The sequence below is a fragment of the Eriocheir sinensis genome, chromosome 49 (genome assembly GCF_024679095.1).
Source record: "Eriocheir sinensis breed Jianghai 21 chromosome 49, ASM2467909v1, whole genome shotgun sequence".
Classification (NCBI taxonomy): Eukaryota; Metazoa; Arthropoda; class Malacostraca; order Decapoda; family Varunidae; genus Eriocheir; species Eriocheir sinensis.
Window position 1 is genome coordinate 7,803,869 of NC_066557.1, and position 27,816 is coordinate 7,831,684.

At 44.1% G+C, this 27,816-nt stretch overlaps 1 protein-coding gene across 1 annotated transcript; it reads right to left on the reverse strand.

Annotated features, from left to right (window-relative positions):
- Nucleotides 1-64: 64 nt before the first annotated feature.
- Nucleotides 65-26,661, reverse strand: LOC126981821 (putative inorganic phosphate cotransporter). Its single transcript, XM_050833392.1, has 10 exons — nt 26,546-26,661; nt 16,651-16,912; nt 15,780-16,024; nt 8,502-8,735; nt 7,153-7,240; nt 5,262-5,485; nt 4,210-4,356; nt 3,448-3,580; nt 2,835-3,076; nt 65-1,707 (listed from the first exon to the last, which is right to left on the reverse strand). Exons 2-10 carry the CDS (start codon nt 16,871-16,873, stop codon nt 1,438-1,440), a joined length of 1,806 nt encoding a protein of 601 aa, XP_050689349.1. The 5' UTR covers nt 16,874-16,912; nt 26,546-26,661; the 3' UTR covers nt 65-1,437.
- Nucleotides 26,662-27,816: the final 1,155 nt, after the last annotated feature.

Here is a 27,816-nt window from a genome sequence, read left to right on the forward strand (position 1 = left end):
AAGTCCAGAGTCTTTTATGAAACTCGAATACGATACAAGGACGAATATGAATTAAAATAAAGTCTTAAGATTAGAAAACATAATAATACTAATAAAGATCATAGTCCAAACAGCATTCTCCCTTCTCTGTTCCACCTCTTTCTCATTTTTCTTGTGTTATTCATCCGCTTATGACTTAGAGAACAACAAAAAAAAGAAAAGCAGAAATACTCAATCGTCGTCTCATTGCTATTACTCCTCACTCCACACACACACACACACATACGTTTAATTATCTTCTCAGGCAGATGTGAGAAACTATTAAAAGCTTACGACCAAACTTCAATATAATTCCGCATTCTGGGATTTATCGCTTTTCATTTTTTTTATTTTTGCGCTGAGATCGATGTGGTTTCTCTCTCTCTCTCTCTCTCTCTCTCTCTCTCTCTCTCTCTCTCTCTCTCTCTCTCTTAGTGGTACACAGAAAACAGTATTATAAGATTTACAATACGAAAAATGTTATAGCCTACTACTACTACTACTACTACTACTACTACCTACCATTAACTTAACAAAGGATAGGCTACACATACCTTGAATTTTCCTTATAATAAATATTCTATTGTACTGGGAATGTAAAAAATAATGATTCCTCCGTATCTGTTAATATCAAAATAATGAGTCAGTATCTAATATCTTCACTTACTTCTTTTGTTTTTCTTTATTATATGTTCTATTTACTTTTTGCTCGTGTTACGAAATGGAAGAAAAAGTGTATTGGCTTTTGTGTTTTTTCTCCTTTTCTCTCTTCTTTCTTCTTTCTTTTCTCGTCTTCTATTATCTCCGCTTCTTCATGTTCTCATTTATCTTCTCTACTTTTTATTGGTGTTAGGAAATTGAAGAAGTAACTGGATTGTGTGTTTTCTTCATTTTCCTCCTCTTCCTCTTGTTCTCATTCTCTTCCTTCTCCTTTTGCGACCTTCTTATGTATCCACTTCCTTCATTTATCTCCTATGTATACTTTTCCTTGGCGTTAGAAGATGGAAGAAGGAACTGTTTTGTGTTTTCCTCCTTTCCTTTCGCTGTCTTTCCCTCCTCGTCCTTCTCCTCCTCGTCCTCCTCCTCGTCCTTTCCTTCCACGATCCATTCTCATATATCCACTTCCTTCCTTTTCCCATTTATCTCCTTCATCCTCTGTGTGTTTGCCTTCTTCTCCCTTCTCTTCCTTTCCCGTCTCATCTTTTCCCACTTCTTCCTTCCTCTTCCACGACCCTTTCTTCTTCTTATATCTCTAGTTCCTTCTTGTTCTCATTTATCTTCTCTCTATATTACTTCGGGTGATGGAGAAAGTAGTAGGACTCCTCTGATTTCATTCATTTTTCTGCTTTTCCTTCCCTCTCCTCCTTTCCCATCTCTTCCTTCCTCTCCTTCATCCTCTTCCTGTCATTCTACGGTCACTTATATCTCCATTTCCTTCTCGTTCCTATCTATCTTCTCTGTATACTTTGTGCCACCGACGTCGGGAGATGGGGAGAGCGACTGAGTCTTCAATATCTCCCCCTTCGCCTCCTCTCCCTTCTTCACGAGTCCCTCCTCCACCTGGTTGGTCTGCGCGGGGGTATCGAACGCCTGCACCTGGTCCGAGATGCAGGTGATGTAGAAGGTGCCGGCCACGACGTAGAGCAGGGCCGTCACGAGGAAGACTGTGTTCCACGCCTGCACGGTTTGCTGTGGAAGAGGAGAGGAACATGGCGTGAGGAAGGGTGGATGAAAAAAAAAGGAAAAAAGGAAAAAAAGTAACCCAGCCGTGATAAATGATTGGTGAGAGAAGAGAGAAAGTTGGAAAGTTTCGTTTAGTCGGCGCAACATCTGTGGTCATATGCCGGAGAGAAAAAAAATTGGAAAGTTTCGTTTAGTCGGCGCAACATATGTGGTCATATGCAGGAGAGAAAAAAAAGTTGGAAAGTTTCGTTTAGTCGGCGCAACACCTGTGGTCATATGCCGGAGAGAAACAGAAGGGGAAGGAATTATGAGCCGGGACACAACCCCCGATTAGTACCTGGTATGCCCATTCACTGCCGGGTGGACAGGGGCGTAGGGTATCGGAAAAGCCGCCCAAATTTCTCCACTCCCACCGGGAATCGAACCCGGGCTCTCTTGGTTGTGAGCCGAGTGTGCTAACCACTGCACCACGTTTTATAAGGTGTTAACTTCATATTTTTATAAGTTATTCAAATCAACGTTAAGTAAGGTCCTAAACTCCTATTGTTATAAGGGATTCAAATCTAACGTTTTATAAGGCATTCCAATCTAACAATTTAAAAGGTATTCAAATCTAACGTTTTTTAAGATATTAAACTCACATTGTATTCAAGGCATTCGATCTAACGTTTTATAAGGCACTCCAACCTAACGATTTAAAAGGTAGTCAAGTCTAACGTTTTATAAGATATTAAACCCACATTGTATTCAGTTCTAACGTTTTATAAGGCCTCCGATCAAACGTTTTATAAGGCACTCCAACCTAACGATTTAAAAGGTATTCAAATCTAACGTTTTATAAGATATTAAACCCACATTGTATTCAGTTCTAACGTTTTATAAGGCCTCCGATCTAACGTTTTATAAGATATTAAACCCACATTGTATTTAGTTCTAACGTTTTATAAGGCCTTCGATCAAACGTTTTATAAGGCACTCCAACCTAACGATTTAAAAGGTATTCAAATCTAACGTTTTATAATATATTAAACCCACATTGTATTCAGTTCTAACGTTTTATAAGGCATTCGCTCTAACGTTTTATAAGGCACTCCAACCTAACGTTTTATGGGGTACTACTTCAGTGCACTCACATTGTTGTAGGTGATGAGGCCGATGACTGCCGGCGCCAGGAAGCCCATAATGTTGCCCGCGGTGTTGGTGATGCCGTAGAGGGTGCCGGAGAAGTGCGGCGAGATGTCCTGGTGGGAGCAGAACAACCCGCAGTACGACGACCCAGTGACGCTGATGGCTGCCGACACCACCGCCACGGCCGCCACGCTGTTGCACCCCACGAAGCACATCCCCACCAGGGCCACCGCGGGGATGTACGTGGCTGTGGAGAGGTGGAGAGGGGGTTGAGTGTGAGGAGGATGTGTCTGGTGTGAGGAAGGAAATGAAAAGTGAGATATGGGAAAGGGGACAAATCCGTACTCTCAAACCTTCCGGATCCAAGCACACATATTTGCCAAGGGTTTCGAGGCGTTTTGGGCATTTCCAGGGGTATTTTAATGACCCTGGTGGTAGTGTGACGCTTCTTCTGTACCGTGAACATAAAGAAACACATATTTAACAAGGCTTTCGAGGCATTTTGGAATAAAAGATTGAATATGCTGAGAGTGCCGAAACAGGGAAAGTAGGAGACGCATACAGATATACAGGGAGGGCGTCGGAGATACAGACAGACAGACAGAAGAATCTACTCACCCAACATCGACGATAGCCTCCTGACACTCAGCACAGATAGCTTGCCCCTGGACGTGGCTCTATCCATCAGCAGACAGAAGGACAGAGAGTAGCAGCATTTGATCAGGTACGGGAGAGCGGACATCATGCCGTTCTGCGAAGGGGAAAATAAAAGCAAAATGAGTAAGGTCAAGAGGAGGAGAAGGAGAAGAAGAGGATGATTTTAATGATGAAGAGGTGACACTATAGACGCCGTTCAGCAGAGAAAAAGATAAATAAGGAATATCAAAAGAGGAGGAGAAGAAGAAGAAGAAGAAGAAGAAGAAGAAGAAAGAAATAGAAACAGAAATAGAAATAGAAAAGAAAAAGAAAACGAACACTACGCAGCAACATCAACATCATCAACAACAACAACAACAACAACAACAACAGCAATAACAAAACAACACGAACGATACAAGTTGTAAAAAAAAAGAAAAGAAATAAGAAAAGAAACCCAAACACAAGGACTCGTAAACAAATCACCACAACAAGACAGGTTAGTATGGCCCCCCCTCAAAAAAAAAGCCTCTACAGTCTACATCTCCGTGGTCTAGTGGTTAGCGTGCCGGCTACAACTCCACGGGTCCAGGTTCTGATCCCGGCATCTCACCCAGTTGTTCATCCTCCCTTTCGTACCTGGGGATATCTGGGGAAGCTAAACTGTGGTAACTCCGAAGGCAGCCTCATCTTTTACCTACATCAACACACTAACACACTGTAATTCCGCCCCACACTACTCACACTCTTGATGGAGAAGTGCTGCATGTTGGAGAGGTAGGCGGGCAGCTCGGTGACGAAGGTGTAATATCCCCAGTTGTTGCCGATGTGCATGACGGTGATGGCCCAGAAGGGGAGACACCGCGCGAGTTGGCCCCACGGTAATGCCATCTGCCGAGGGACGCCGCTGGTCAAGGTGATGGTGATGATGGTGATGATGGTGATGAGGAGCAAGAGCAGAGGAGGAGGAAGAGGAGGTGGAGAGTAATGATGATAAGGAAGATGAGGATGAGAATGAGGAGGTAAAGGAGGTGATTGTGGGCGGCGGAATAGGAGGAGAAGATGAGGGAGAGAACGAGAGTGAAGAGGAGGAGGAGGAACACCTGTCTGACGGGGGACGCTGCTGGTTAGGGTGATGATGATGGTGATGGTGATGGTGATGATGATGATGATGGTGATGCTGCTGCTGATGATGATGATAATGGTGATGATGATGATGATGATGGTGATGATGATGATGATGATGATGGTGATGATGATGATGATGATGATGATGATGGTGATGCTGCTGCTGCTGATGATGATGATGATGATGATGGTGATGGTGATGATGATGATGATGACGATGATGATGATGATGATGATGGTGATGGGGCTGATGATGAGGTGAGGGTTGTGGGTGGAGGAGGATGGAGTAGGGGGCAGCTTAAAGTGACTGCTGAAGATTATACACAGAATAAGAAATAGTTTTAAAGAGATTGTAGTCTCATATTCACCCTTCCCTAACGTTTCAATAGTCCGCAGGTATAGCTATTATCTTGGTATTTTTTCTCCTCCAAGCATAGGGACTTAAGGGAGGAGGGGGAGGGGAAGGGTTTCTAATTCACCTTTTTCAGGCGCTTCACATGCAGTCATGAGGTATTTTTCTCTGTATTTCTTCTCCTCAAAACATGTGAATGAATGGGGAGACGGGGAGGAGCTTATCCGCCACTATAAGGAAAGGGGGAGGGGCTTATTCGCCACTATAAGGAAAGGGGGAGGGGTTTGTTCGCCACGCTAGTTTGCCAGCGGTTCACCTTGTCCTTGCGCACAACGCAGTGGGCCATGAGGTACTTCTTCTCCTCGGAGGTGATCCTCGTGTGGCGCTCAGGGTTCTCGTGGATGGCCAGGGTCCACGCGAGGCACCACAGGATGCCGGCAACGCCACAGACGTAGAACACGGCCGGCCAGCCCCCCAGGAAGGACTGAGAGCACAGCCACCCGCCCAGCGACAGGGAGCCCACGACGCCCATCTCGCTGCCTAGGAAAGGGACGGTAAAGGAAAGGGAAACTCCAACCGTCGATTTACCTAATTTTGTGAGGTCTTCAACTTCCTATTTTTCCGTTTGATGCTTTCTGCTGTCTAGGGGCCGCGTTCTCAGTCATTTTATTTGTTTTAATCGTTACCAATGGCTGTTATCGCCGCTATAGTATTTCCACGTAAAACTGGCCGATGGGGTAGTGGCGGCTGCGGGGTTAGCCTAGTCCCGCACCTAACCACACACTCTCAACACCTCTTGCTTCCTCTGCAGCCACCACCATTACCCCATAGGCCAGTTTCACATGGAAAACTATAGCGTCGATCGCCGCCATTGGTAACGATCAAAACAAACAAAGTGACTGTGAAAGCGGCTCTAGAAAGTGGCGGCAGAGGTGAAGCCAAATGTGAAATCATTGAAATGTCTTGCGTTCGAACCCTAGACTTTTCTGTGGTCCGGCTCAGATACGCTCAGTTAGGGCGGGGCCTGGGCGGGGAGTTTCCTGGCCATAGCGCTGTCAGTTATTATTTAATGTATACAGAATGTCAGATACACAATCTCAAATAGCACGCGGATGACATATGAGGGAGAGTGATGTATTGTGGGGGGTGGGGTGGGGGGGGAGGGGGGGTGCAGCAGCGGGCCCCACCTAAACTGACTTCAAATTTGTGTCTGACTGTAGTTTGTCATGATCTCCAACTTCTTATTTTTCTTTTTTCTTATTTTTTGTTCATTCCTCAATCTCTGTATCATCGCTTATTAGTCTAAACAACTTCTTATTTTTCTTTTTTCTTACTTTTTGTTCATTTCTCAATCCCTGTATCATCGCTTATTAGTAAAAACAACTTATTTTTCTTTTTTCTTATTTTTTGTTCATTCCTCAATCCCTGTATCATCGCTTATTAGTAAAAACAACTTATTTTTCTTTTTTCTTATTTTTTGTTCATTTCTCAATCCCTGTATCATCGCTTATTAGTAAAAACAACTTATTTTTCTTTTTTCTTATTTTTGTTCATTTCTCAATCCCTGTATCATCACTTATTAGTAAAAACAACTTATTTTTCTTTTTTCTTATTTTTTGTTCATTCCTCAATCCCTGTATCATCGCTTATTAGTAAAAACAACTTATTTTTCTTTTTTCTTATTTTTTGTTCATTCCTCAATCCCTGTATCATCGCTTATTAGTAAAAACAACTTATTTTTCTTTTTTCTTATTTTTTGTTCATTCCTCAATCCCTGTATCATCGCTTATTAGTAAAAACAACTTATTTTTCTTTTTTCTTATTTTTTGTTCATTCCTCAATCCCTGTATCATCGCTTATTAGTAAAAACAACTTATTTTTCTTTTTTCTTATTTTTTGTTCATTTCTCAATCCCTGTATCATCGCTTATTAGTAAAAACAACTTATTTTTCTTTTTTCTTATTTTTTGTTCATTTCTCAATCCCTGTATCATCGCTTATTAGTAAAAACAACTTATTTTTCTTTTTTCTTATTTTTTGTTCATTCCTCAAGCCCTGTATCATCGCTTATTAGTATAAACAAAACCTTTATCCTCATGTAGCTTCGCCCATTACAGATTCAAGTCCGCGATTCAACACTATAAGGTCGTAGGAATAGAGCATCCCTGACCCCTACACACACACACACACACACACACACACACTCACCTATGAACACGAAGGTCTGGTATTTGCTGCGCTTGTATGGCGGGACCCACACCACCATGAAGCGACTGACGGCCGGCATCACGATTCCCTGCACAGGACGAGGGAAAAAGACATCAAGGGAGGGAATAACAGGAAATTAGTTAGCCGGAGAGGAAGGGACAAAGGAAGAGAAGAAAGAAGGAATGAAAGAAGGAAGGATGAATGACTAAGTGGAGGAAAATAAAGGGAGAGGAGAGAGGGAGGGAAAGATGCATGGAAACATGCATGGAGGGAAATTGGTTAGCCGGGAAGGAAGGGACAGAGGAAAAGAAGAAAGAAGGAATAAAAGAATGAATGAATGAAGGAAGAATGACTAAATGGAGGAAAATAAAGGGAGAGGAGAGAGGGAGGGAAAGATGCATGGAGGGAAATTGGTTAGCCGGGAAGGAAGGGACAGAGGAAGAGAAGAAAGAAGGAATAAAAGAATGAATGAAGAAAGGAAGAATGACTAAATGGAGGAAAATAAAGGGAGAGGAGAGAGGGAGGGAAAGATGCATGGAGGGAAGTTAGTTAGCCGGGAAGGAAGGGACAGAGGAAGAGAAGAAAGAAGGAATAAAAGAATGAATGAAGAAAGGAAGAATGACTAAATGGAGGAAAATAAAGGGAGAGGAGAGAGGGAGGGAAAGATGCATGGAGGGAAGTTAGTTAGCCGGGAAGGAAGGGACAGAGGAAGAGAAGAAAGAAGGAATAAAAGAATGAATGAATGAAGGAAGAAAGACTAAATGGAGGAAAATAAAGGGAGAGGAGAGAGGGAGGGAAAGATGCATGGAGGGAAATTGGTTAGCCGGGAAGGAAGGGACAGAGGAAAACATTCATTTATTCCTTCTTTCTCCTCTTCCTTTGTCTCTTTCTTTCCGGGTAACTAATTTCCCTCCATACATCTTTCCCTCCCTCTCTCCTCTCCCTTTATTTTCCTCCATTTAGTCATTCTTTCTTCCTTCCTTCATTCATTCATTTATTCCTTCTTTCTCCTCTTCCTTTGTCCCTTCCTTTCAGGCTAACTCATTTCCCTCTATACATCTTTCCCTCCTTACTTTCCCTCTTACTCTTCACTGATATTAACCTGCCCACTTACACGTATCCACTTATAAACTCCTACACAGCCCCTTCAATCTCTCACCTATGCTATCCCTCCTTACTCCCCACTTACTTATTAATGAACCTATACCCACTTATATGTACCCACTTACTAACGCCTATATAACCTCCTCAATCACCTATGCTATCCCTCCTTACTCCCCACTTATTAATTAACCTATACCCACTTATATGTACCCACTTACTAACGCCTATATAACCTCCTCAGTCACCTGTGCTATCCCGAGTGCGAGACGGACCCCGATGAACACGTTGGTGGATAGGCGCGCGGCGAGGGGAGAGAGGAGCGTGAACACGGAGGAGAGGAAGAGCCCGAGCAGAATCACAGGCTTGCTCCCCACCCTCTCCGCCAGGCGTCCCCCCAGCACATTGGTGAGGATGTTCCCGTAGAAGAAGGCGCCCAGTAGGAGTCCCTGTGTCCTCTCGTCCCAGTCAAAGCCGCTGCTCTGTAAGGTGAGGGAAAGTTGGCGAGGTTTTATGCTGCATCGATGCCAGATTATCGTACTCAGAGCCTCGTATTTACCGGTTTCTGAGCTATAGTTGCTGCCAAAAAGTTAAAAACACCAATAATTAACCATTTTAACGATAAGTATATATGATGGGAGTTAATGTGGTCGAGGAGTCAGTATTTGGGTCGTAAATGGGCAAACAGGAGGCTGAGTACGACAATCTGGCAGCGTTGATTATGATGTATCTGTGCGTCCATGGTCTCGTATTCACCGGTTTCTGAGCCATATCTACTGCCAAAAACCAGCAATAATTAACCATTTTAACAATAACTATATATGAAGGGAGTTAATGTGGTCGAGGAGTCAGTATTTGGGTCGTAAATGGGCAAACAGGAGGCTGAGTACGACAATCTGGCAGCGTTGAATTTATGTTGTATCTGTGCGCACGGTTGCCAGATTATCGTACTCAAGAGCCTCGTATTTACCGGTTTCTGAGACGTAACTACCGCCAAAAACAGCAATAATTAACCATTTTAACGAAAACTATATATGAAGGGAGTTAATGTGGTCGAGGAGTCAGTATTTGGGTCGTAAATGGGCAAACAGGAGGCTGAGTACGACAATCTGGCACCGTTGATTATGATGTATCTGTGCGTCCATGGTCTCGTATTTACCGGTTTCTGAGCCATATCTACCGCCAAAAAACAGCAATAATTAACCATTTTAACGAAAACTGTATATGAAGGGAGTTAATGTGGTCGAGGAGTCAGTATTTGGGTCATAAATGGGCAAACAGGAGGCTGAGTACGACAATCTGGCAGCGTTGATTATGATGTATCTGTGCGTCCATGGTCTCGTAGTCACCGGTTTCTGAGCCATATCTACTGCCAAAAACCAGCAATAATTAACCATTTTAACGATAAGTATATATGAAGGGAGTTAATGTGGTCGAGGAGTCAGTATTTGGGTCGTAAATGGGCAAACAGGAGGCTGAGTACGACAATCTGGCAGCGTTGAATTTATGTTGTATCTGTGCGCACGGTTGCCAGATTATCGTACTCAAGAGCCTCGTATTTACCGGTTTCTGAGACGTAAATACCGCCAAAAACAGCAATAATTAACCATTTTAACGAAAACTATATATGAAGGGAGTTAATGTGGTCGAGGAGTCAGTATTTGGGTCGTAAATGGGGAAACAGGAGGCTGAGTACGACAATCTGGCACCGTTGATCATTGGAAGGGTGATGTACGATTTGTTTTTGTGTGTGTGTTCTGTTTTTAGGAGCTGCGTGGTGTGTTGTGGTGTTGTGGTGTGGTGGTGTGGTGGTGTTTTCAGTGTGGTGTTTGTGGAAAGGTTTGAGGAAAGGAAAATTGAAATGAATTGCTCTTCGGTTGTACTAGCTAATAAGGATAACACTTTTGATGTATTTTAATGTTTTTTTGATGTTAGAAGAAAGGGAAGGAAAAAAGAGATGAGGAAGAGGGAGAGGAGGAGGAGGAGGAGGAGGAGGAGGAGGCAGATGAGCTGAATACTTAGAAAAAGGATGAAGATTGCAAGAAAGAGAGGAGGAGGAGGAGGAGGAGGAGGAGGCAGATGTGCGGAATACTTAGAAAAAGGATGATTGAAAGAAAGAGAGGAGGAGGAGGAGGAGGAGGAGGAGGAGGAGGAGGCAGATGAGCTGAATACTTAGAAAAAGGATGATGATTGCAAGAAGGAGGAGGAGGAGGAGGAGGAGGAGGAAAAGGAATAAACTAAAGAGACAGAGGAGGAAAATAAAATAAAAAGAGTACATAGCAAAACCCAAAGAAAAAAACACTGCCTAAGAAATCAATGAAAAACGAACCAAAAGAAAAAAGAAAACACCACGCGAGTGACTGAAAGGTATTGGAACCCTTGGGGGGGGGGGGAGAGAGAGAGAGAGAGAGAGAGAGAGAGAGAGAGAGGGGGGGGGGTAGAGATTGGTGCTCACTCATAAGAGGAAGAAAAGGAAGAAAAAGAACAAGATAATAGGGAATAAAGTGATAAATAAGAATGAGAGGAATAACAGTAAATAAAGAGGAGAAGAACAGGAAAGAAAAAAAAAAGAAAAAAAATTAAGAAGAAAAAGAGAGTAACAAAAATGAATGAGAGAGGAGGAAAAAGCGATACAAAGAAGAAGAAGAAGAAGAAGAAGAAGAAGAAGAAGAAACAAAGATGGAAACAAACATGGAAATGCAGGCAACAGAAAGCCTATTGGCTCATTACGAGGTTGCCCGCTTTGGTGATTTAATCTGCTCGACAGCCACTTGAGGAGCAGAGTAAAGCCAGGCGGGCGCGCCGCAGCCCCTCCGAGGATCCTGACTACACCGTCGAGGACAACCAAAACGCGGGTGCCCAGGACGATGCAGGGCAGCAGGCCCTGGTCTGCCTGAAGAACGCTGCTCAGCCTCCTGCTGGGGTGGAGGAGGAGCTCCCCTCCGACACCCTGCAGGATGCTGACGGGGAGGTGGGGAAGGCAGGAAAGGGGGCCACTGGCAGGAGGCCTCAAACTCTCACCATCACTATCCACCTGGTGAAGAGAGAAAGGCTCCACAAGCCAGTGGATGATACAACAGTCGCAGTAAAAGACTGGACACAAATGGAGAGCCTTGGCAAGAGGGTTACAACTCTGGTAATCACTCTGCACATGGTCAAGAGAGAAGGCCCTGCTGGGGACGCTCCCTCCAGCAGGTGCAGGGCCGTCACCGGGCCGCCGGAAAAGATGCCCCTTAAGAGCAGCTTCAAACAGCGGGATGCATCTCAAACCCCGGTCAGGAAGACTGTCAGGTTCAACTTCCAAAACCTGAACACTTTCTTCAAGATTCGTGATCTGTACTGTGGCCACGACTACTTCAAGTATGGCCTCCCTCTCTCCAGCATTCCTTCTGAGCTACAAAAGCCAAAGGAAAGGACAGTGAAGCCACAGGAAGAGCCACCAAAGGAAGCAGTGAACAGGCTGCCGGAGCCTCAGCAAACAGTAACAGAGGAAGCAACAGACGACACAAACACTGAGCCACAGCACCTCACAGGGATCCTCAAGAAAGGAAAGACGGCCAGCACCGCTCATAAGTGTCTGCGCTTTAACTTCCAGAACCTGAACACTTTCGTCAAGGATCGTGAGCTGTACTGTGGCTACGACTACTTCAAGTATGGCTTCCCTCTCTCCATGATTCGTTCTGAGCTGCAAAAGCCAAAGGAGAGAAAAGTGAAGCCACAGCCAGGGCCAGCAAAGGTCGCAGTAAACAAACTCAACACACGACACCAGCAAACAGTTACAGCAGCCGCCTGTACACCGATGACTACCACTGTTGGCGGGAAGTCTCCTAAAGGTATCCTGAAGGGAGAAAAGATGCCACGGTCCACCTGTCCAGAACACGTGCGCTTCAACCTTGGTAACCTCCGCGCCCCCGTCAAGGACCGTGAGCTGTACCGTGGCCACGACTACTCCAGATACGCCGCGCCGCTCCAAGCCACTCAGCCTCCCAACTTTACCTCGAGGCCTCACCAGCAGCCCGTTAGACCCGCCTCTAACTCGCTGCGTGGCGCACCTCGGCACCTCGGGAGGCCGGCACAGCGGAGCAACGACTCCTTCCAGCACAGCGGTGGCCGGAATGCTGCACACAATTACGCCAACAGCCGCCACTCACAGCACCGCCAGCACAACTCCGGCAGCCACGTCTGGCCCAGATACGAACCAAGGTATTTCTACGAGGGACAGACACATCGGGGCACCAACTCCCGAAGCAGAAGTCGTGTCAAGAGAGGCGCCAAGCCGAGTGGTGGCGACGTTCTGGGAGCACAGGGCGAGTACACAGCGTCGTGATCAAACTCAAATGTTCAGCGACGTACAGTTGACGTACACTCCGGGTGCATTTCTCAACACCCGCTGAACAGTGACTGTCGCTGACTGGTGATAACAGTGCCTGAGGAGTGCCCAGAAGCACCACAAACACACTGAGAGGAACGGCTCGCCGGCTGACTACAATCACCGTGCAGAGGAACGCGTCCCAGGGAACGGTGCCACTTGTACGGAACAACTTGTTCAAGAGTGTCGCATCTGTGGGGAGTGTTGCGATGCATGGGTGTGCTTACATTTCTTATCTTATATTTCAAATGAAAAAATAGAAAATAGTCTTACAAAAACCTTAGGCAGGGATAGTGGGGTCGTGTTGCACCTCAGAACAAGAAACGTTATGCAAGGAGTTGTCTAAACGACCACGTGTTTTAAAACTATATTTAAGTCAAAGATATGATAATGCTCTTGCCATTGTGATTCAGCTCAGTGTGATGACCTGAGTTTTATTTTGTCTCTCATTCTCTGCGGGATGATCATTGCTTCCAGGTCTGAGACGCGTGCCCAGAGCGTGACGGAGGTGAGGTCGGGATGGAGCCAGGCACACATTCCTTTACTCCTCGTGGCAAAACTCCCTGGTTCAGTCACGCTTGTTCGGGTGCCATCAACAATTGAGGCAGCTCACAGAAGGTGCCGCAGCCTTAGAACTTTTGCTTATAATGGCCTTCACATTTATGCCAACAATCGTGCCAAATCTGTTCCCCGACTCGCCAATAACGCCTTCATCAGTAAATCAAAATGTCAAAATTTTGCTAACAAAAATGTTTCCATCTACCTGAAAATAGCTCCCACAAAACTTCATCTCTCTCTCTCTCTCTCTCTCTCTCAAAAGTGGTATTGGACCTTTAACAAACAGCGACGGTGCACTAGTGACTGACAGCCAACACATTGCAAACCTCTTAAACAATTACTTTTCCTCGGTGTTTAATACTAACAGTCTTCCTCTCGCTACCACCAACACCAGTACTATTGTAAATCTCGAGCATGCATTGCCTAATTTTGAAATAACAACCGATGAAGTCCTTAAAGCTCTCCATTCACTTAAAACAAATAAAAGTCCTGGACCTGACAAAGTATATCCAACTCTGCTGAAAGAAACAAAGAGCGAAATACTCTCCTCCCTCACAACCGTATTCAATATGTCCTTGCGACAAGGCAACGTCCCTTCAGATTGGAAAAAGGCTAACGTGACACCGATTTTCAAGAAAGGAGACAAAAAAGTACCAGTTAATTACAGGCCCATTAGTCTAACTTCGGTTGTAGGTAAGCTACTTGAGGGCATAATTAGAGACAATTGTGAATTACCTTGAAAGCCACTCATTGATTGGGGACTCACAACATGGCTTCCGAAACAAAAGATCCTGCCTATCAAACCTATTAACCTTTTATAACGACCTCTTCACTGTTTATGACGTAACCAAATCACTGGACGTAGTCTATCTTGATTTCAGAAAGCGTTTGATAAAGTCCCATCATAAATTACTTTACAAATTAAAGCAAATAGGTATTGACGGTCAAGTAAACCAATGGATCGCGAATTGGTTGAGCAACAGACAACAAAGAGTAGTGATCGACGGATTTAACTCAGAGTGGGCGCCTGTCACTAGTGGCGTCCCTCAGGGCTCGGTCCTTGGCCCAGTGCTCTTCATTATTTACATCAACGACGTGGATGTTGGACTCAATAACCGCATTAGTAAATTTGCAGACGACACAAAGATTGGCAACTCGGTTCTCACTGACGAAGACAGGCAAAGCCTCCAAGAGGATTTGCACAAAATTTCAGCTTGGTCGGATAGATGGGAGATGCCCTTTAACGTAGACAAGTGCCAGGTCCTTCAAGTTGGAACGAGGAATAAGAAGTTCGAATACGAAATGCGCGGCGTTAAACTCAAAAGCGTTCAATGCGTCAAAGACTTGGGGGTCAAAATCGCGTCAAACCTCAAATTCTCACAGCAATGCATCGATGCAGCAAATAAAGCGAACAGAATGTTGGGCTTCATTAAAAGAAACTTTGTATTCAAGAATAAAGATGTAATACTCCCGCTCTACAACAGTTTAGTCAGACCCCACTTGGAATATGCGGTACAGTTTGGTCTCCCCACCATGCAAAGGATATTGCTAAATTAGAAGGTGTTCAGCGTCGGGCAACGAAAATGATCCCTTCCTTGCGCAACAAATCCTACGAAGAAAGGCTTTCTACCCTTAATATGTTCTCTCTTGAGAAACGTCGCCTCCGAGGAAAACTGATCGAATGTTTTAAAATACTTAATGGTTTCACGAATGTAGACAGATCAACATTGTTTATGATCGATGACACTTTGCGCACGAGGAACAATGGCGTAAAACTCAGATGTAGACAAGTAAATTCAGACTGCACCAAATTTTTCTTCACCAACGTTGTAGTGCGAGAATGGAATAAGCTTCCACCGTCAGTGGTCCAGTGTAACACGATTGACTCCTTCAAAAATAAGCTCGACCGTCACTTCCTTCAACTTAATATCAACTAGAGTAGAAATGCAACGTTTTGGAGTCTTCTGATTAATGTAAAATCACTTAGGTTTAAGGACAGACCACCAAGTCTGGACCATGGGGTCTGTGTGGTCTGATTTTCTATGTAAATCTATGTAAATCTCTCTCTCTCTCTCTCTCTCTCTCTCTCTCTCTCTCTCTCTCTCTCTCTCTCTCTCTCTCTCTCTCTCTCTCTCTCTCTCTCTCTCTCTCTCTCTCTCTCTCATCTGGAAATAGGAGTACAGGAAGGAAGGAAGAAAAGAAGGAAGGAAGGAAGGAAGGAGGGAGGGAAGAAACGAAGGAAGTAGGGAAGGCCAGTGGTCGGTGGAGCCAGGGCGGCACACAACGGGGATAAGCCATCCCAGAAGAGGACAACGTTGGTAATCTTCACGTTCCTGCTAAAGATTGTTCATTAACATTAAAATGACTCAACAAAAGCACAAGAAGAAGCTTGGTGCTGCGGGTGCTTAAGAAGAAGAAGAAGAACCAACAAAACCAACCAAAAAGATCAGAGAGAGAGAGAGAGAGAGAGAGAGAGAGAGAGAGAGAGAGAGAGAGAGAGAGAGAGAGAGAGAGAGAGAGAGAGAGAGAGAGAGAGAGAGAGAGAGAGAGAGAAAAACCAAATCAAAACCAAAATCTCAACAAAAGCCACAACACTCACCTCCGTCTCATTAGAACTAAACTCGTGAACTTGGGATGGGGGCGCTGGGCAGACACCACCACCACCACCACCAATCACAGTACCATTCCCCTCCCCGTCCTGCGCGTGGGCGGGGGCGGCGTGTGTGTGGGAGGGCTTCGCTACCATGGACACGATAGCGATGGAGAGACTGTACCGCATCATGCTAATAAGGATGACCCCAGTGCAGGACATGAGGACCACGGTGTGACGGACCCCCCATCCCCCTGTCGACGGGTAGGATACAGGTTTGAGGGGGGGGCGTGGCTTATTCGCCTGGTTAGTTTGAATGGGGTGTATTGTGTGTTTCATCTACTGCTGCTTCTAATGTTGATATAAAATTTAGTACTACAATTTTTGCTACTACTACTACTACTACTACTACTACTACTACTACTACTTTCTTTACAGGCGTACTTTACAAAATCTTCTACTTTTTTCTTCAAGGGCAAAAAATAAAAGATAAAATAGCCTACTGCTACTATTTTAATTACTACTACTACTACTACTACTACTACTACTACTACTACTTCTACTACTACTACTACTACTACTACTACTACTACTACTACTACTGCTACTACTGCTACTACTACTACTACTCTACACAACATAAATGATACCTCCACCCATGTTTATTTTCTCGACACATAATCATGGAGGGCTCCTACTACTTCTACTACTACTACTACTACTACTACTACTACTACTATTACTTCTACTACTACTACTACTACTACTACTACTACTACTACTACTACTACTACTACTACTACTACTACTGGTACTACTGCTAATACGACTATCACTTCACTAAACATTTACACACACAGAAAAAAAAAAAAAAACATACCTTTCTTGAACGTATGTAAAGGGGAGGCGGTGGAGGCGGTGTCGGAGGTGGAGGTGGAAGAAGAGTCATCTCCACCACTCTTCACCACCACTTCTTCAGGAGACACACGATCACACAGCAGCTTCTCCAGACTCTTCTTCTCCGTCTCCTCGTTCTCTCCCACGTCCTTCCTCTCCGTCCTCTCCTCGTCCTCCTCCGTCTTCTGGTGTGAGTCTCCGCCCATCTCTCAGGCTGTGCGCGTGTGTGTGCGTGTGTCGAGTCTCTGTGAAGGAATAAATGCATGCTCTTTTGAAATACACCTCATTTTGTATCACTCGAAAAATTTGTGAGGTAGTATAGTGACCCCGTTAAGAACACGGTGATGGAACTGCAGGAAAGGGAAATGGATGATAAGGGACTGAATGGGGGAGGAAAGAGTGCAGCAGAGAGGGGAAGGATAAGGAAGGGGAAGAAAGTGATAGGATGGAATAAAGAAGATAGGAAGGGGGAAGGGAGAAATGGAAAAGGAAGGTAGAGAAAAAGGAAGGCCAGGGAAGGGGACATGGGTGACAGAAAGAAACAGGGGGAAAAAGAAGGGACTGAAGGGGCGGGAATGATGTTACAGAAAAAAAGAAGGGAAGAGAAGGGGATATAAATTACATGAAAAAAAAGAAAAAGATGGAAATGGGAGAAAGGATAATAGAGAAGAGTGATAAGGAAAAGGAAAGGGCAGAGAAGGAAAAGAGAAGATGGGAAGGGGAAACGAATGAAGAAGATGGGTAGCTATTACAAAAAAGAGAAAGGCAAGGATGGGAAAATGGGTGATAGAAGGGGACAGGGAGGAGATGAAGGGACTGAAGGGGCTAACAGAGGATGGGGTGGACTAATGTAATCTTCAAATATGCGTGAATTAAGGTCAAGAGAATATGAGAAGGGGAAGAAGAGGAGGAGGAGGAGGAGGAGGAGGAGGAGGAGGAAGAGAGGGGACTTGTAAGGCTAATAGGTAAGTACTTATGAAACAGACAGACAAACAGATAGACAGACAGACACAGACAGACAAACAGACAAGCAAAGCAAAAGTGATTATGGCATGCTCTCTCTCTCTCTCTCTCTCTCTCTCTCTCTCTCTCTCTCTCTCTCTCTCTTGCAGGTCAATGTTCTATAAACCAGGTGGAGAGGGGAGAGAAAAGGGGGAGTAGGGGTGGAGGAGGAGAAAGAGAGGAGAGAGAGAGAGAGAGAGAGAGAGAGAGAGAGAGAGAGAGAGAGAGAGAGAGAGAGAGAGAGAGAGAGAGAGAGAGAGAGAGAGAGAGAGAGAGAGAGAGAGAGAGAGAGAGAGAGAGAGAGAAAGCTTTCCTACATGTCAATCGATCAGAGTTTTAAGAACTTATCGACTTGGAATAAATATATAAATCATCATCATCATCATCATCAGTAGTAGTAGTAGTAGTAGTAGTAGTAGTAGTAGTAGTGCACCCTATCACCTGCTATGGGATCTACCTGTTCTCTGTGGCCCCTGCCTGTGTCACTCCCCCCTCCCCCCTTCACTCCCCTTCTACCCCCCTCCCCCAACACCCACGCACCTCCCCTTAAGATCAATAGGCAGAATAGCCGCGTAACACACACACACACACACACACACACACACACACACACACACACACACACACACACACACACACACGCCCGCAGCTGCCTCGCCCATCACGTGTGTAGATAGTGGAGGAATGGGCGGAGGAAGGGGATATTTATGTGGTGATGGTTTTTGAAGATAGGGTGATGAGGGTCCCTGCAGGCGGGGCGAGAGAGATCCGTAGACGATAAGGAGATGAACTTGGGAGAAAAAATTATGTAGGCCTACCGGAATGAGATATATCGTAAGTTATCAACCTACGAGAACTGAAGGAAGAACGGAAGCGGTTTGCGGAAGAAGGGAGGAAGGGGAGAGGGAGAAAAAGTATATACCATCTAACGCCCGTCCCACTTTACCATAACTACCTAGAGAACTATAAAGAACTAAATACGTAAAGACTTAAAGACCTCAAAAACTAAAGACCTAAAGACCTACAGAAACCGGAGACCAGAGACCATTCATCACCCAAGGTTAGATAGCAGAGAGAGAGAGAGAGAGAGAGAGAGAGAGAGAGAGAGAGAGAGAGAGAGAGAGAGAGAGAGAGAGAGAGAGAGAACACAAAAAAAGCCTCTGACCCAATGTTTTCTGCCCGTTGTCAAGAGAGTACCAAAGGGGAGGAAATCTTATGTAAGAATGTGTGTGTGTGTGTGTGTGTGTGTGTGTGTGTGTGTGTGTGTGTGTGTGTGTGTGTGTGTGTGTGTGTGATTGAAACAAGGCGAATAGTTGCTACGTGAGTGGGAGAGAGTGCGAGGGAATGGAGGAGGAGGAGGAGGAGGAGGAGGAGGAGGAGGAAGATAAGGAGCGGGCGGAGGGGAAAAAAAGGATATGCTGATGAGGGAACGGGAAGGAGGAAGAGGAGGAGGAAGAGGAGGAGGAGGAAAAAAACGGAGGCCGAATATTTAATTGGTTAGAAACGGGCCAGAGAGAGAGAGAGAGAGAGAGAGAGAGAGAGAGAGAGATGTAATACGTAAGTCAAATGCAATACGTTTATCAGTAACATTATACAATCACGTGAGAGGGGAAGAACACGGCCTCGTAGAATATATAAGTCAGCCAGCCAGTCAGCGGGTCATTGCTCGAACGCCGGCTGGCAGCTCCTCAGTTTCAGCGCACTCTTTCACCCCTGTAGCGTTCTCTGTGTTCCCGGCCCCTACCCAGCAACAGCCACGCGCCGACTTCCCAGGGATTGACGTTACTGGGTCCGGGGTGATCTCTCTCTCTCTCTCTCTCTCTCTCTCTCTCTCTCTCTCAAGTCTCCCTCAGCTATTTTTTTCCTTTTCTTCTTTCTCTTCTACTCTTTCCTTTTTCTCTTCATCCTTTTTCGTGTGAGAAGAACCAAGCAAAGCAAGCAGTATGGCGCCACTATAAACACTTCCCAGCGCACACATAACAATCAGGCCACTCCAGGAAAGCATAGAGACACGCCAGTCCTCGTCGACAGACCGACTTGGTCGGCTAGATTTCGATCGCCGATAGAGTCGGTCTGTCGCAGGGAGGGAGCATTGTTACCCTCTTTGGACAAGGGCCCGTTCCCCTAGTGATACTAGGGGTAAATCTTTAACAACAACAACAACAACAGGAAAGCATACCGGCCCCGAAACGTAAAAAAAAAGGAAAAAGAAAAAAATGTCACCGGGATGGAAGACCGGCCCATAAATTATTCTCAAACATTTCGGGGCTCACACACACACACACACACACACACGTAACCGGTAGAGCGCTGCGCTGCCAGGTTTCGCGGTCTGACAGGGCGGCGGTTCGAGCCCGCTCAGGCCGGATTCTTTCAGTTGACTAGGAGTGGTTACTGTCCCCCCTAGAGCAAGGGGTGTGGGGGGTGTGGTGTATGAGGTCCTGGCAGGTTTCTCGGGAAGGTACCTGCTAGCGATTCAGGCCGTGGTGAATTACACACACACACACACACACACACACACACACACACACACACACACACACACACACACACACACACACACACACATTTGATAAGGCTTTGGTAGAGGTTGTTGAGTTGTGTTAGTATTTCCATGGGTAGTGTTATGAGTCTAGTGATAGTTCGACAAGGATTTGGTAGAGGTTATTACGTTGGTATTTCCATGGGTAGTTTTGAGTCTAGTGATAGTTTGACAACGCTTTGGTAGAGGTTATTACGTTAGTATTTCCATGGGTAGTTTTGAGTCTAGTGATAGTTTGACAAGGCTTTGGTAGAGGTTATTACGTTAGTATTTCCATGGGTAGTTTTGAGTCTAGTGATAGTTTGACAACGCTTTGGTAGAGGTTGTTGTGTTAGTATTTCCATGGGTAGTTTTGAGTCTAGTGATAGTTTGACAACGCTTTGGTAGAGGTTGTTGTGTTAGTATTTCCATGGGTAGTTTTGAGTCTAGTGATAGTTTGACAAGGCTTTAGGAGAGGTTGTTGTGTTAGTATTTCCATGGGTAGTGTTATGAGCCTAGTGTTAGCTTGACAAGGCTTTAGTAGAGGTTGTTGTGTTAGTATTTCCATGGGTAGTGTTATGAGCCTAGTGTTAGCTTGACAAGGCTTTGGTAGAGGTTGTGTTAGCATGTCCATGGCTTTGGTAGAGGTTGTGTTAGCATGTCCATGGGTAATTTTATGAGCCTAGTGTTAGTTTGACAAGGCTTTGGTAGAGGTTGTTGTGTTAGTATTTCCATGGGTAGTGTTATGAGCCTAATGATAGTATGACAAGGCTTTGGTAGAGGTTGTTGCGTTAATATTTTGATGAGTAGTGTTATGAGCATAGTGATAGTTTGACAACGCTTTGGTAGAGGTTGTTGTGTTAGTATTTTATGAGCCTAGTAATGGTTTGACGAGACTTTTGCACCATGAACATGAAACAAAAACAAAACAAAAAAAAAACCCACTCTTGAGAACCCGACTAACCTCCTTTGTAGCCTGTAGAAATAGTAATTGTGATTGTTGAAAGCGTCTGAGAAACAATGAAGCTGTTTGCAATCACTTATCTGTTCTGAAGAAGTGATAACCTAAAGATAGACGTAGAAGGTGGTTAGGAGAACAAGGACGGCGGGAGGAGAAAGAAGGGAAGACGAAAGAGAGAAAGAAAGATAGGAAAAGAAAGGAAACAGGGTCAAATACTGGCTATCTCTCTTCATAATGTATTAATCTATCTGTTTATCGAGAAGAGATAACCTATATAGGAGTGGATATAGTTAATGAGAGCAAGGGCAGAGAGAGAGAGAGAGAGAGAGAGAGAGAGAGAGAGAGAGAGAGAGAGAGAGAGAGAGAGAGAGAGAGAGAGAGAGAGAGAGAGAGAGAGAGAGAGAGAGAGAGAGAGAGAGAGAGAGAGAGAGAGAGAGAGAGATTGGTGCTCACTCATAAGAGGAAGAAAAGGAAGAAAAAGAACAAGATAATAGGGAATAAAGTGATAAATAAGAATGAGAGGAATAATAGTAAATAAAGAGGAGAAGAACAGGAAAGAAAAAAAAAGAGAAACAAAATTAAGAAGAAAAAGAGAGTAACAAAATGAATGAGAGAGGAGGAAAAAGCGATACAAAGAAGAAGAAGAAGAAGAAGAAGAAGAAGAAGAAGAAGAAGAGAAAGATAAAAAAGAAGAAGAAAAAGAAGAAAAAGAAAAAGATAAAGAAGAAGAAGAAGAAGAAGAAGAAGAAGAAGAAGAAGTAAAAAAGAAAGAAAAATAAAATAAAATAAAAGGAGGAACAAGGATAACAAGAATGAATAAAAGGGAATAAAAGAAATTAAACAATAAAAGGCTGAAAATAAACAAAGTAAAAAAAAAAAAAGAAAAAAAGAAGAAGAAATAAGCACCGTCCTATAGATGTCAATGAACGGGAAAGTATAGATGACACAAAAACCTTCCCAAGCAACCTCTTATAAGTAATCTAAGTGCCCATAAGACCCTCTAGATAAGATATGGTTAGGGGCAGTTAATGGATAGTGATGGGAGGTGATAGGTGGTGATTGGAGGTGATGGGCAGGTGATGGGAGGGGATGGGCAGGTGATGGGTGGTGATTGACAGGTGATGGGAGGGGATGGGCAGGTGATGGGAGGAGATTGGCAGGTGATGGGTGGTGATTGACAGATGATGGGAGGGGATGGGCAGGTAATGCGAGGAGATTGGCAGGTGATGGGTGGTGATTGACAGGTGATGGGAGGTGATGGGCAGGTAATGGGAGGAGATTGGCAGGTGATGGGTGGTGATTGACAGGTGATGGGAGGAGATTGGCAGGTGATGGGTGGTGATTGACAGGTGATGGGAGGGTATGGGTGATGATTGCCAGGTGATGGGAGGTGAATGACAGGTGACTGACAGGTGATGGGTGGTGATTGACAGGTGATGGGAGGTGATTGGTACAGTATAGTATAGGAGAGAAAACCATGAAAAAGAGGAAGAAAAATAAGAGTAACAAAAAAAAAGGAATAAGGGAATGGGAGATAAAATGGGGAAAATAAAAATATGTGGAAGAAAAGGAAGAGAAATAGGAAGGTGATGGGGGGTGATGGGAGGGAATGGGAGGCGTATGGGAGAGTATCAAGACACCTCTCCACCTGAAATTGACCTCTTTTAACCTTTTATTATATTTTATTTTAATGGCGCAGAGCATAGCGGACCTTTTTCTTACTGCCTTCTGTCTTTCTTTCTCTCTCTCTTTCTTTCTTTCTTTCTTTCTTTCTTTTTTTCTTTCTTTTCGTTTCTTTCTCTTTCCTCCTTCCTTCCTTTTTCTTTTTCTTTCTTCCTTTCTCTGTTTTACTTTCCAACTTTCCTTCCTTCTTTTCGTTCTCTCTCTCTCTCTCTCTCTCTCTCTCTCTCTCTCTCTCTCTCTCTCTCTCTCTCTCTCTCTCTCTTATCGGAGCTCAGATCACCAATACTCTACCCCATTAGCTTCGCATTTACGCAGACCATTGAAGAGGAGGAGGAATATCTGAGAAGCTTGGATAATTAAGATACTCATAAGATTAGCACACATACTTCACGCTTACTCGCATTTTTATTAATATCTCCTTTGATTGCTTAAGGGGAGTGTGCATGCCCGCATCTACGCACACTCGGAACACATGTGTCCTCCCTGACTCATGCTAAATTGCTCCTAAGTTGAAATATGTATCAATATAAACACTTGCGAAGTTGCGATCTATTTCTTCCTTAACCCTCGCAAAATTACTCCCACCTGATATTAACGTTATCGCTTTCGGCTTCTGCTTGTAAGGTTATCCATCTCTCTCCCTCTATCTACCTTTCTATCTGTCTATCTATGTCTCTATCCATCTTTATTTCCATATCTCCATCTTTCTATTTATCGCCATATTTTCCTTATTTTTTCTTTTTGTTTTTTTCCTTTTCCAATTTTAACATTTTTCTTTCGTTATTTCATTCAGTTATTTCGTTTTATTTTATTCCTTGTCCTTTTACGTTGTTAAATAATATTGATTAAAACACGTCATATAAAAAAAAACTCACGGTACATCATTTTTCTCTGCATATAATATCAAGGACCCTTGTTGTGCTTTCCTTCCTACCATTGTATCTTTTTAATTTCCTGGTGCTTCCTACACATGTATTAATAGTTGTATAATCACACTCTGTCCTGCCTGGGGGTTGGGATGGCATGTTCCTCCCTTCTCCCTTGTTGTTTACCTGCAACAATAAACTATCAATCAATCAATCAACACTAATCATCATAAACACTTGGGACCTATTTCTTCCTTAACCCATGCAAAATTACTCCCACCTGATGTTGCCGTTCACTGGCCTCATCTTCTGCTTGTGTGGTTAAGTAATATTGATTTAAACACGCCATATCAAAAACTCACGGTACATCATTTTTCTCTGCATATAATATCAAGGAAAGTAAACTGAAACACTAATCATCATAAACACTTGCGATATATTTTTTCCTTAACCCATGCAAAATTACTCCCACCTGATGTTGCCGTTCACTGGCCTTCATCTTCTGCTCGTGTGGTCAGCGCTAGGTAATGTCGATCAAAACGGGTCATATTAAAAACTATACACATAATTTCTCTGATTTTAGTATCAAGGAACATCATCTCAGACCCGCTTAATCATTACAAACACTCGGGATTTATTTTTTAGTTGACTCACGCAAAATTACTCTCACCCGTTCATTGACCTTACTCTCCCCTTTGTGTGATCAAAGTCAATATCGATCTCTATATACGTCTTTTAATAACTCTAGATGTACTATTTCCTTGAGTGCAATGTCAAGGAAAATCAACTTAAACTCCCCTCATTATATACACCCGGGACATATTTCCTCCGTGACTCACGCAAAAATACTCCCACGTGACCTTAACCTTCCATGTGTCTCCTCGCGTGGCCAGTGACAGACAAAATCGATCTATTCTAAACTATATTCCAAACTATTTTACATTACAATTTAGTCTGCCCCTCCATACATTAACATTCCAAATCATTGTAAACTATATTTCAAACTATTCTGAACTATTCCAAACTATGTGACCGTAACCGCTGTAACTAATATATCAAGGAACGCTGTAAGTAATATATCAAGGAACGCTGTAACTAATATATCAAGGAAAGAGGCCAAGGAACGGATCAATTTCTTACTTATTAACATATTCATTCTTATCTTATATTAAACGCCAACGTGGAAAGGTTAATTAGTAATATGGAGAGAGGTATGAGTGTTGCATCAGCCCTGTGTGTGTGTGTGTGTGTGTGTGTGTGTGTGTAATTCCCCACGGCCTGATCACGTGTTGGACTCGTAACCGCCAGCAGGTACCCTCCCGACATGAGCAAGGGCTCTTTATCGTCTATCTCTGGGTACTGCCAGGACTTCACACACCACAGTCATTTGGGGAGGCGGTGGCTGAGTCGACAGAGTGACGGCGCCGCGTTCAGGAGGACGCGAGTTCAATCCCCGCCCGGTGCCACCAAGGTAGGATTTTTCAGCCGCCGCCGAGTGGGTTAAAACTACCCACATGCTGTCCAGAAGACCACCTATCAACCCGGACTCTAGATTCAAGGATTAAAGATGAGCTCCGGGAGGGCAGCATGAGCCAATGCAAGATGGCGCCACTATAAACACTCGCCTGCGCCAAAACGGGCTGGGTCGACCGACAGGCCCCACCGGGAAGAAGCCTTGGACCGACCATCAGGCCCCACCGGGAAGAAGCCTACCGGCGCAATAGGCCAAGACGTAAAAAAACAAACAAACAAAAAAAAAAAAACACCCCATCCCCCTTGCTCAAGGGGGGACAGTAACCACTCCTAGTCAACTGAAAGAATCCGGTCTGAGCGGGCTCGAGCCGCCGCCCTGTCAGACCGTGAAGCCTGGCATCGCAGCGCTCTAACCAGTTACGCCACGGAGACGGTGTGTGTGTGTGTGTGTGTGTGTGCTTCGTGGAATGTATACTATATATTCTTGATGTCATGCCAAGAAATGCTAATATGAAATGTAGGTATGTATGGCGTGTGTCTGATGATGATGATGATACTAATAATAATAATAAAGATAGTCCTCCTCCTCCTCCTCCTACTACTACTACTACCTATAATAGTAAAAACAATGATTGAATATACTATTACGGTTATTATTATTACTATTATCATTATTCTTTTTCATTATCATCATCACCACAAGATCAATATCCCAACGGAGACACGCCGCCACACACACACACACACACACACACACACACACACACACACCAATAAATCAATGAAATAACTGCACTCCCGGAAGAAATGAACCGCGTGTGCTGCCAACATTGACGACTTGAAAAAAAAAAAAAAAAAATCTGAGTTAGCTTCAAAAGGCGAGACACCATGGACTTGATTTAATCTTGAAAACAACAACAACAACAACAACAACAACAACGGTTAGGTAAGAACACACACACACACACACACACACACACACACATAGTCACAATCATCTTACCTAACAACATACAATACAACTTTAGGCACTCAAAAAAAAAAAAAAATCATTACTAAACCACTAACTTATAAAATCCTTCCCTATTACATACTCACCCTTAATTGCGAGTATACTAAAAAGACACTTATCACTACCATTACTACCACATAACTAAAGAACTAACTCCTATTCCTCCCTATTTTGTGTATAATCAACCTTCTGGAACTACTAAACAAACCACTAACAACCACACACACGTACACACACTCAGACACACTACCATTCATATTCTTTGCTGTATTACCTCATCTTCTTTCTGAATATACTTAACGAAACACTAACATAACCACCACACACACAAAGACTACTGAGAACACTCCACACACCTACCTGCGTCCACACTTGCACCAAGACTGACCACAAAGACTCAAGACACAGCTGACGGCGGTGGAGCGGGAGAGCGGGCGAGCGAAGTGGCGCACGGGCGGGCGGGAGCAAGGATTATATAATATAAGAATAGCTCACTAAGCATTTGTTTTACCCACAATGCACCGCGGATGACGTCACACATGTACACACATGGTGCTGGGCGAGAAACTGGTTCACCTCATTGTGTTCTCACCGCAGCGTGCTCGGTGAAAATGGTGATTTATGCTGTATATGGGTGTTACAGTGGCTCAACCTATATAATAAGGATAGCTTACTAAGCATTTCAGAGACACGCCAGTCCTCGTCGACAGACCGACTCGGTCGGCTAGATTTCGATCGCCGATAGAGTCGGTCTGTCGGCACCCTGCTGCGGGCTGCCATTAGGCTAAGCCCGTGCTCCCCCGCGCAGGGAGGCAGCATTTTTACCCTCTTCGGACAAGGGCCCGTCCCCCTAACGATACCAGGGCTAAATCTTTAACAACAACATTAGCATTTCTTTTACCCACAATGCACCGCGTATGTAATCTGGTTCACTCTCTCCATATAAAGTGTATTGGGGGCCATTACTTATTGATCTTGTCACTCATTCAAAGTCAGATTTTGCGCTTTTTTGGTTGCTGTCTGCCATGTATCGGTGCTTGCGTTTCTCAAGTTTCGTTAACGTTCGTTTTCTGCAACTTTTCAGGGTTAAATAATCCTGTCACCAAAATAGCTAACATAGATATATATTAATTGAAGTATTACTGTTGGATCAGGAAAATCATATCATATGGTTAATATAAATAATGTATAAAGGGATCAATGTATATGTAAGAATACACAAAGACTATACCAACTTCTATATTATCTATAACGATATTGATGACAGGATTGGTTACCCCTGTAAGGTTGTAGAGGGTGGGTGTTGGGGAAATTTGAGAGACGTAAGCGTCGATGTGTGGTGGACAGCAGTGTTTCTCGGTACCTTTTTTCTAACATATTTATCAAATAATTATGTTGCTGTGTACTGTTTGCCAACTCAACAGCTGCCTAATTTGATTGCATATCCTTAGCAATCAAAAAAGCGCAAAAGCTGACCATAAATATGAATAAATAAGGGTTTTCTCGTACATTATATACCGTGAGAGCAGGGTGAGAGTGAAATACTTGGGCGGGAGGGAAGAGGGAGATACAGACAGCGCGGCGGGAACACGGACGCATGCGGGGAGGAGAGGATCACGTGAGAGGGGAAG

Bases quoted from the DNA above. Each gene is read 5' to 3' on its own strand.
- LOC126981821 (XM_050833392.1), bottom strand. From the start codon at position 16,873: ATGGGCGGAGACTCACACCAGAAGACGGAGGAGGACGAGGAGAGGACG. The intron at 7,241-8,501 runs GTGACTGAGGAG...CGTCCTGTGCAG, and splicing joins TCGCACTCGGGATAGCACAG to GGAATCGTGATGCCGGCCGT. The intron at 4,357-5,261 runs GTGAACCGCTGG...GTCCCTCGGCAG, and splicing joins GCGTTGTGCGCAAGGACAAG to ATGGCATTACCGTGGGGCCA.